Source organism: Sinocyclocheilus rhinocerous, unplaced genomic scaffold (genome assembly GCF_001515625.1).
Source record: "Sinocyclocheilus rhinocerous isolate Xijiao unplaced genomic scaffold, SAMN03320098_v1.1 scaffold262, whole genome shotgun sequence".
NCBI classification, from domain to species: Eukaryota; Metazoa; Chordata; class Actinopteri; order Cypriniformes; family Cyprinidae; genus Sinocyclocheilus; species Sinocyclocheilus rhinocerous.
The window spans coordinates 190,081-198,986 of record NW_015641038.1 but is presented as its reverse complement, the minus strand read 5'-3'; the positions used below and the strand labels follow the sequence as shown (position 1 = coordinate 198,986).

Below are 8,906 nucleotides of genomic sequence, written 5' to 3'. Positions count from 1 at the left end.
TATCTTATCTTATGTATAAAACACTAAAAATGCCTGCACACTGGTGCATTTACAAATTTGTTTTATACTCGTTTCATTAAATATTTATTTTACATTTCAGAATATAAAGCAATGTTAATTCAGCTCTTAATTTGTCATATATATATATTTTTTTTTTTCTGGACTCCTATTTAATTGTTAAATTACATTTTATTAATCAAAAAGCATGTCTAATTAATTAAAATCATGAAACTTAAAGTTTAACATCAATTTATTCAAAGTTTAACAAAAATGACATGTTTAGGGCTCAAAAATGTTTTATTTTTTCCAACCTTATGTTTTATTGTTACGGAAGCATCAGGCCACTTCAGTTCGAGTAGTAAACAAAACCGCGCGTCTGCGCCATTCATTAACACAGAGACACGCAAAATTCATATTTAAATAGTCGTTTTGTGGCTTAATATTCACAAATACTAGTGGGAGTGGGAGTCTGCTCACTTGTGTGTGGCATCGGGGCGGAACTCCGCTGTGCGCGATACAGAGAGCGCGACCATGTAATGTAGAGACAGAAATGACATGCCGTTGTGTAAATAAGATAAATAACATAAGGCTATTTAGTTTGTTTAATAAAAGAACAAGGTATAGACATGTTCTATAGGAAAGGTAACTTTAAATGACTTCTGTTGTGATCTGGCGCTATAGAGAAAATAAAATTTAAAAAAATTTACTTGACCTTCAAGGGGGGCGGGGGGTGCCGTTGGGAGGGCGGGCCGCCCCCCTAATAATGTCAGGGGAAACACTGCACTAGTCTTATTTTGTCTTTGAACACAGTTCCACGGTGAAATTTATTATCCAGTATTTGGAATTTGCTTCTCAAACTCAGAAATATTTTATGCATGTCCAAACAGAAATATAGATTTTCTTTTATATGTTTTGTATGTTTTATTTCTAATGTTTGGTTACGATTTTAATACATCTTAATGCATAGGAATATAAGACTCATCCACTGTCCACATATAACATGCCAAAAGGTTATGTTCTCTTCAAGTTGCAAGCTGATACATTCGCATTGATGTGTCAGCAGCATGCAGCACAATTTTGCTTCTGGTGCAAAAAACAAAACTGAGGCGAACAAAGGAGAGATTTTATTCTGTGAGCTTGATTTCCTGAAGACTGGCCTGTTTTTATTGAAACCATGCAGAGCAGTTCAGGTGCTTTTATACAAATGGAAGAAGTTTTAAGAAATACTACATTTCAAACTCATAAATGTGTTCATTTAGTATTAGAGTATCAGTGTGTTTGAACTGTATTATGTTACTGCAGTGGTGTATGTGTTTTTTAGATGCTGCTCTGATTATAAAGGATATTGATATTCATCAAAATATGGCATTGTTCGTTGCTTTGTTTGAACTTTTGACATTTCTATTTCCCCATCCAAAAGCTGAAAAAATAGTACTAATAATGGTATAATTAGATGTCTTGATTTGAATCTGAGGAATGACTAGCTACTAGTCGTACTGCGCACTAGCGTCAGACCCCCTGTATATTTAAATGTCGCGGACGCAAACTCACCTGAGTGGCCCGTGTGATCTGGAAGATCTCCATAGTGCGTGTGACGATGTCCTGGACAGTCTCCTGACCGATGCGGCACAGGTAAACGGGAGAGATTTCCCGTAGGGCACCTTGTGGGGGCATCCCAGGCTGCGCGAGGCCAGGAGGCATGTGTGTCTGCGGCTGCTGCTGCTGCTGAGGGGGCATGCCAGGCATACCCGGACCAAGAACCTTCTGAGGGAGTGAAGCAGACATCTAAAAGCAGAGATCATTCATTAAGTCAGCTAAACACGAAAGTGGGGCCGTGCTTATGGAATAAAAACTATTTGTTTATTTATGAATGGATGAGACTAAAGGGACGGAGCATTGAATTCAGCGCTCAAAGTTCGGAGTAATGTTACGCGCTTTGTATAGAAACTCACTGCGCTTATTGGCGTTGCTCCTGGTCCGTAAGTACTTTAATTCTGGTGTATAACAGTAATAATTGCTAAACTTCTACACTCGCTCGCATTCAAACATTTCAAACAGAGGAGCATTAGCCATGACCTGTTTCATCATTTCCTGTTTCCTGTGTTACATAGAGGAACCTCTAAATCCAGTCAGGAAAAGCATAACATTTTTATTTATTAATTAATTAATTTGTTTATGTTTTATATTTTGGGCTCTAATAATATTTGTATTATAGTATAATAATACTATACTATTAATAATATAATTATTAATAGTATATTGTATTTATTTTATTCACATTCTATTAATAAAATGATATTATTAAAAGTATTCATGTACTATATTCAATCAGTATTGTGTATATTTTTAGTGTTATTTCATTTTATTAATTTCTTTTTTATTAATTTTAGATTTTGGTATTATAAATGTTAATATTTATATTATAATATAACATAATATTAATATTTGCACTCTAAGTATTCATGTGCCTAATGTACCTTGCTTTACTATTTATTACATTGTATTTGAGTTTTCATTATACAGGTACATTACTAAACGTGCTCCATATTTACAAAATCACAGTTTGGCATCATATTTTTGTTATTTCATTCCAAACGCGCACATACACATATATTGAGATTTTTCATTTCTTAAAAAAAAAAACATCGCATTGCTGTTTTTCTTTCGTTTACCGAAGACTATTATTTTGAAATCGAGTTCTCTCGTTATGTCTCGCGAGTTTTTCCGTCTCCACGTAGCTTCAACGTGTGTGTAAAATAATCCTGCTTGGCTCCAGGTTTGTTCGCTGCATAAGGTATGTATTTGTGGCTTTTTGATTGATTTACACTAATCTACATTATTTAGGACATTCGTATGTGTTGAATATGGTTTTAAAATGTTTAGTTTTACGTTTGCTTACTACTCAGTCAACTCTTAACATATTAGTTCTTTGTAATACAATAATAAATCATTAAACGACAGTCATTTACCTTTACAGCTCTGTGATTTAACCTGATGTGAACTCTTAAACCTGTTAACCTGCTGACCGGAATATGCCTTAGGCATTTTTTTCAGTCCTGAATCTGACATATTGAAGCACAATCAGTAACTTAAACACCAGGCATTATATCATGTATACATTCGGACTAGTTTCTGAAGCAGTTATCATAACTTCTGATCCGTGAATATCTGATGGTTGTTCACAGTTTGGCCCAGAAGATGGCAGAGAATGGATGTCATCTCAAGCCAGAGGAAGTCTATGCTCCACGGAGTCCACCCAGTACAGAGCCAACTGCAGCAGAAGGGTGCAGTTCTGACCCCAGTGGTCTGTCTCCGTCTCAGAGAGAGGTTCTGGAGCGCTGTCTACATGCTCTCAGTCATGCCAAGAATGACAGCCACATTTTAGCAGCCCTTCTCCTGGTAAACAACAACAACAACTTATCCTCCTCATCTAAATTATACCGAAAACATATATTGTATTGCTCATTGTTATCTCTTGCGTTTAGATCACAAGGTTGTGTCCAGCAGGACAGCTGGATACCGGGACTCTCCATCGGATTTTTGAAGCGGTAGGCTTTAATCTGCCCGCACGCCTTCTGGTTACAGCATTTCGGGGTGGTGACAGCTCCAGGTTGCCCCCGGAGGAGTTGATCTCTCTGGGCACTGCTCTGCTGGCTGCTCTCAGCACAGACGCAAGCATGGTTGCTCATCCACAACTTCTCAGCACAGTCCCTCTGATCCTGAGCATATTGGAGAACGGACCCAAATGGACAGATAAACAAACACAAACACTTGGGAATGAAGCCCAGAACGGCTCTGGATCTCAAACTGAAAGTGCTACAGATTCCCAGACCACTTCTAGTATGTCTGCCTTGGATGAGGCTTTGGCTTGTGACTGCTATCAGGTTCTAAATGCTGTATGTGCTTTACCACAAGGCCCCGAGCAGCTTCTTACCCGCGGTGCGGTTTTGGCTCTATGTAGAGCCGTACTCATAAAACAAACTCTCAGCCATGAAAAAGGGCTTCCGCTGTTGGGACACCTGTTGTCATCTAGCATAAGACCACGGGCTTGGGCTAGACACTCGTCCAACCTTCTCTCGCTGTTGAGAACCATCTCGCAAAACTTCTGCCGAGTTTCAGATCAGGACCGATTAGAGATGTGCTCTCAAATACCGCCGTTTCTTCCTCCACCCGGGGTCGAGTCAGAAAGCCAGGTGCTTAAGGAGATTGTGGGTAATCTATGGGCTTCGCTGCGGCCTTTGATTCAGGGCAAGCTCAGTCAAGAGCATTTAGGCTTGGTTTTGGTGGTATCTGCCTGCCTTCTGGACCTGTATGGATGGGAGTCCACAGGACCTCCTAAATTCTGTTGCTTGCTGGTGAACCGGGCATGTGTGGAGGTGAGGATGGGTCTAGAAGAGCCGCCGGGTACAGAGATCTCCCCCCAGCTGCAGCACACACTCACTGCCTGCTATCGCATCATGGAGGCGGCTATGGAACAAGCCTGTAGCCAGGGGGCGGTTTCAAATCCTGCCCAGATACAGACAGCTATCACTGGCCTGAGTCTTCAGCAGAGCAGACAGGTCCTAGGAGCTCTGGAGGAGGCCTTCTCAGCTGAAATGTACTATCTAAAACAGGTGAGAATGGTTTAAATGCAAGTGTTAAATTAAATATATGTATTACTGCATTACCATTCAAAAGTTTGTGGTCGGTAAGATTTTTTTTTAAATGTTTTTGAAGAAGTCTCTTATGCTCATCAAGGCTGCATTTATTTGACCAAAAATACAGTAAAAACAGGAATATTGTTTAATATTATTACAATTTAAAATAACTACTTTTCTATTTCAGTATATTTTAAAATGTTATTTATTCCTGTGATGCCCAATCTGAATTTTCAGCAGCCATTACCGGTACTTCAGTCTTCTGTGTCACATGATCCATTAAAAATCTTTCTGGTGAATTGGTGCTTATGAAACATTTCTAATTATGGTCAACAACTGTGCTGTTTAATATTTTTGTGGAAACCGTGATACATTTTTTTCTGGATTATTTGATGAACAGAATGTTTAAAAACAGCATTTATTTGAAATAGATAGAAATAATTTAATCAATTGAATGCACCCTTGCTGAATAAAAGTATCTGTACTGATCCCATACTTATGAACAAAAGTGAATGTATTGTTAGAAGTCTATTTGAAGAACTTTAATTAAATGGGAAAATACTTAGAATACTTAGAATTATAAACTGTTATTCATTGTTTCCCCATTTAGTTGGCACAGACCAGCTATGATGACCCGTTTCTCTTCGCCACTTTCCGCTCCCTCTGTGCTTGGCTTGCTGAAGAAACCTCATGTCTGAAAGAAGATGTCATTGACCTCTTGCCTTTTCTAATCGGCTATGCTAAAAGTCACTTCAAGGGAGGGGGAGAAAGCAAGGGACTTGCTGATTGGATGTCAAAGATGTCCATCAGCAACAGTTCACAAGATGGGACCTGGAGCAGAGAAGCTGCTCTTAGGTAAGACACTATTATGCCTTTTTTTAATAGAAGGTTCCCACAATCCTGGAAAGGTCATGGAAATTAATAAAATAAAATCTGCAAAATGTGTATATTTTATTTTTTTTAAATTCAGATCTTATGCTGACAGACCTTATGCTGTCTTTTTAAGTAGATATGTGTTCCTGCTCTTTCTTAGATATCTTCTTTCAGCCCTGTGCCACCTCTCCGCTGAAGATGGGCCGAGGCGGGTTCTTCTCTCGCTGGATACTCCAGCCATGCTTGTGGATTTTCTAAGTAAAGGTTGGGCATCTTTGAGAGGTCAGAGTGGTAAAACGGTGACCCGAGACCCCAGTCTGGAAACGGCGTGTTCGGCCTTACTCAACTTTGCCATCACAGAGCCAGAACGAGTCAGGTACACACAGATCTGAACTCACACACGGGTAAAGTTATTCCTTAACCATGAATTGATGCACTGCTCCATTGTGCTCTCTCAGGAATGATCCTTGTTTCATTGCTCTGGAGACCATGCTGAGCGAAGCACTGCCTGCTCTTCTCCATAAGCCACGCCTCTTGGTCTTAGCAGCAAACTGTTGCACTTTGGGTCTCATGATTGGCAGACTGAAGTCAACTTCCACAGGTACCGCTGGCTTGAAATGATACAAATTGGTTAGTAGGATGTACCATTTTATAGGATGTGTATCTTAGCAATTATGAATTTGATAAAAAACTAAAAAGGTAAGCTAAAGAAAAGAAATGCTTGGCAGGGTTATTATTATATATCTAAACTAAAACTTAACCTTAAAAAAAAAAAACATTTTCATTACTTGAATAAAATAAACATTTACTGAAATAAAAGAAAACATTAAAAATATATTTATATTTCAGGTAGTTGTCAAGGCAACGTTTCTCATTCTTATTTAGTTTAAGTAATAAATAAAAACTATACATTTAAAAAGGAAAACAGAAACTAATAAAAATGTCAAAAACACAACAAAATTATGAACATTTCTAACCACAATTAAAAACTGAAAATATACAAATAAAATACAATTCAAAATATTAACAAAAGCTATAATTGTATATCAGTGATAGTAAAATAACACTGGTGTTTGGTGACATCATTGAATAGGAAAGAGTTTTCAGAGGCCGAGCAAGTTATTACTTTGATGAAAGATTTTAAATGTAACAGTTTTTGTCTTAGGAATAATGTCCACTGATGAAACATTTACAATAAGGGCAGATATGGATATTAAAATTCTATCCTACTTTGTCTAAATAAATTAAAAGCAAAAAACTAAAATTAATTGTTTTAAATAATACAAGATTAAATTTGAACAGTTTTACTAAATTATTAGTGTTTAGAAAAAGTAACTTTTTAAAGGGATAGTTCACCTAAAAATGAAAATTGTCAGCCTCATGTGACCCGTTTTGTCAGAATTAATAATGTAGAAGAATGTTGGTAACCAAATATGGCTACCAGCAACTGTTTGGTTGGACTGAATTTTCAGGGATAACGATCCCTTTAAGTGAACATTAGATGACAGCAAAGGCAATCTAAATGTAAAAATACAGGATATGTTTATTGTTGCTGCTTAATAATGGGTGTCTTGAATCTTTGCAGACCCTGTAGAACTTGGCCAGCGGCGTTTCTTCTCCTCGGTTCTGTCTTTTCTCCTGAGTGCTGTGCAGTCCGGACAGGCTTCTAAACCGGCACGGATCAGCGCTCTCTGGGAGGAACACTGGGAGGAGGCTGGAGAGCTCTGGAGGCTCAGTTTGCAGGCTTTGGGTGGTTGTGTTCGAGCTCAGCCCTGGATAACCACCCTGATCAGAGATGAAGGATGGCTGCAGAACATCTTCACTCTGCTAGGATCCAGTGGTCGTCTTCCAGACCAACCTTCACAGGATGCTCTAGAGGAAGTCCTGTGTGCCATTGCCAAGCAATGCCCGGTGTGTCGCAAGGACATTAGTGAGCTGGTCAAGAGTGTAAGCTGTGGATCTCTTCAGGGTTTGCCACAGCTTCGCACAATATTGGTGGAGTAGATTTTGTAAAATACATATATTTAATAACAGACAGATAAAGCACTTGCTATGTTGTCATATGTCTGTTTGACATTGAATACGCAAAAGGATATGTAATAAATGCACTCTGTGGCCAAAATATAAACCAGAATGCTTTGAAGTGATTTATTGTTATTTTATGTGTTCTCAAGAAGCACATTCTGATAAGATGTGCTGACATTCATTCATTGGGCAGGTGCATTTATTTCATGTGAAATGTATCTGTAAATGTAATGCACTGACTTATCAGTGTTGTGTGTTAGTATGTCCAGTAGGTGGCATCCTTACAGCAATCTATAGTTATTCACAAACAGACAAGGAATGATTTTAGTAACAAACGGTCATAATCAAATTCACAACATGCCATATGTGTTTGCACAAGGGCATTTGTTAGAAAACATTAACGTATTATTTACTATAAACATTTTGGGTTAAAATTACCATTTCCTTTCAATAACTTTAGATTATTTGCAGTTCTTTAATGTTTCTGTGGTTTGAAAAGTGATATTTTGTAAGTTCAAATATACAGTGTATTTTCTCAGGTATTATAAGGGTTTTACAGCCAACTTCGTAATAATTATACCAGAGTTACAATGTTTTAGTTTCAAATGACCTTGAACTGCTCTCGCGGCTTGAACTGTCAAATTGCTCACGCGGCTTGAACTGTCAAATGTATAATCTGTCGTGCCCTTGCAGCAAATTTGTAGTTACTTGCTACTGTTTTGGCCCTTTCATAACCACGTAATGCTTAAGGGATTGAAAGTAATCGACAAACAAATCAGGAGTAGTTCTTGATGTCAGTTCTGTATACTTGCGGCCTCTTCAAGCATAGTGAGCTGCTAGACAGCATTTTCGGACAAAATGATTAAACCTAATTAAACATATTTAGTTTTCAACGGCACATAAAATACATGGTATTCAAGTCCAAAAATCATGGATAATGTGAAACAAAACAATCCATGAAATGCAAAAAATGTGACGTAGCCTAACATAAAGAAATACTGTAAAACGTGACGATTTGTCATGTAAAACTAGTCAACTTGTCCCGACCTGACGTTAGTTAAAAATGCCCTCAACCAGACAACACAGCTCTACCTTTCAGTTAAAATCTTTCATTAGAAAGATGACTTTTGCCTGAGCGGGGTTTTATTGTGGTCACTTGTTTATTCGACAGTTATAGCAAAAATATGATGATTATATTAATTTGTAACTGATGCATTCGGGCATCGCATTTTGGGCATATAGATTTTCTGCGCTTAAGCTTTTCTCAGTGCGTCTTGCCATCTAAAATCAGGATCCCACTTGCCCCCACTTTTGTCTCACACAAGTTTATCCTCCGCCCATCAGCATACGTCTCTCTCTCTCTCTCTCTCT

The 8,906-nt window shown here is 38.1% G+C and overlaps 2 protein-coding genes across 3 annotated transcripts in view; one reads left to right on the top strand and one right to left on the bottom strand.

Annotated features, from left to right (window-relative positions):
• LOC107754290 (mediator of RNA polymerase II transcription subunit 30-like) overlaps window positions 1-2,099 on the bottom strand; it is a 5,978-nt gene extending 3,879 nt beyond the window's left edge. The window contains exons 1-2 of one of the 2 annotated variants that reach the window (XM_016570681.1): window positions 1,953-2,099; window positions 1,552-1,785 (exon numbers count right to left, since the gene is read on the bottom strand). In XM_016570681.1, the coding sequence (XP_016426167.1) occupies window positions 1,552-1,785 (234 nt within the window). In that variant the 5' untranslated portion in view covers window positions 1,953-2,099. The remainder of the gene's footprint in view (window positions 1-1,551; window positions 1,786-1,952) is intronic. The other variant, XM_016570682.1, reaches the window with a different exon arrangement.
• Window positions 2,100-2,715: 616 nt separating this feature from the next.
• On the top strand, window positions 2,716-7,886 carry LOC107754263 (neurochondrin-like). The gene is made up of 7 exons (XM_016570643.1): window positions 2,716-2,794; window positions 3,186-3,399; window positions 3,486-4,613; window positions 5,248-5,492; window positions 5,671-5,886; window positions 5,969-6,111; window positions 7,096-7,886. The coding sequence occupies exons 2-7, from the start codon at window positions 3,199-3,201 to the stop codon at window positions 7,512-7,514; spliced, it is 2,352 nt and encodes a 783-aa protein (XP_016426129.1). The 5' UTR covers window positions 2,716-2,794; window positions 3,186-3,198; the 3' UTR covers window positions 7,515-7,886.
• Window positions 7,887-8,906: the final 1,020 nt, after the last annotated feature.

Coding starts and splice junctions, on each gene's coding strand:
- LOC107754263 (XM_016570643.1), top strand. CDS start 3,199: ATGGCAGAGAATGGATGTCATCTCAAGCCAGAGGAAGTCTATGCTCCA. Junction 3,400..3,485: donor TTTTAGCAGCCCTTCTCCTG/GTAAACAACAAC, acceptor TCTTGCGTTTAG/ATCACAAGGTTGTGTCCAGC. Junction 6,112..7,095: donor ACTGAAGTCAACTTCCACAG/GTACCGCTGGCT, acceptor GAATCTTTGCAG/ACCCTGTAGAACTTGGCCAG.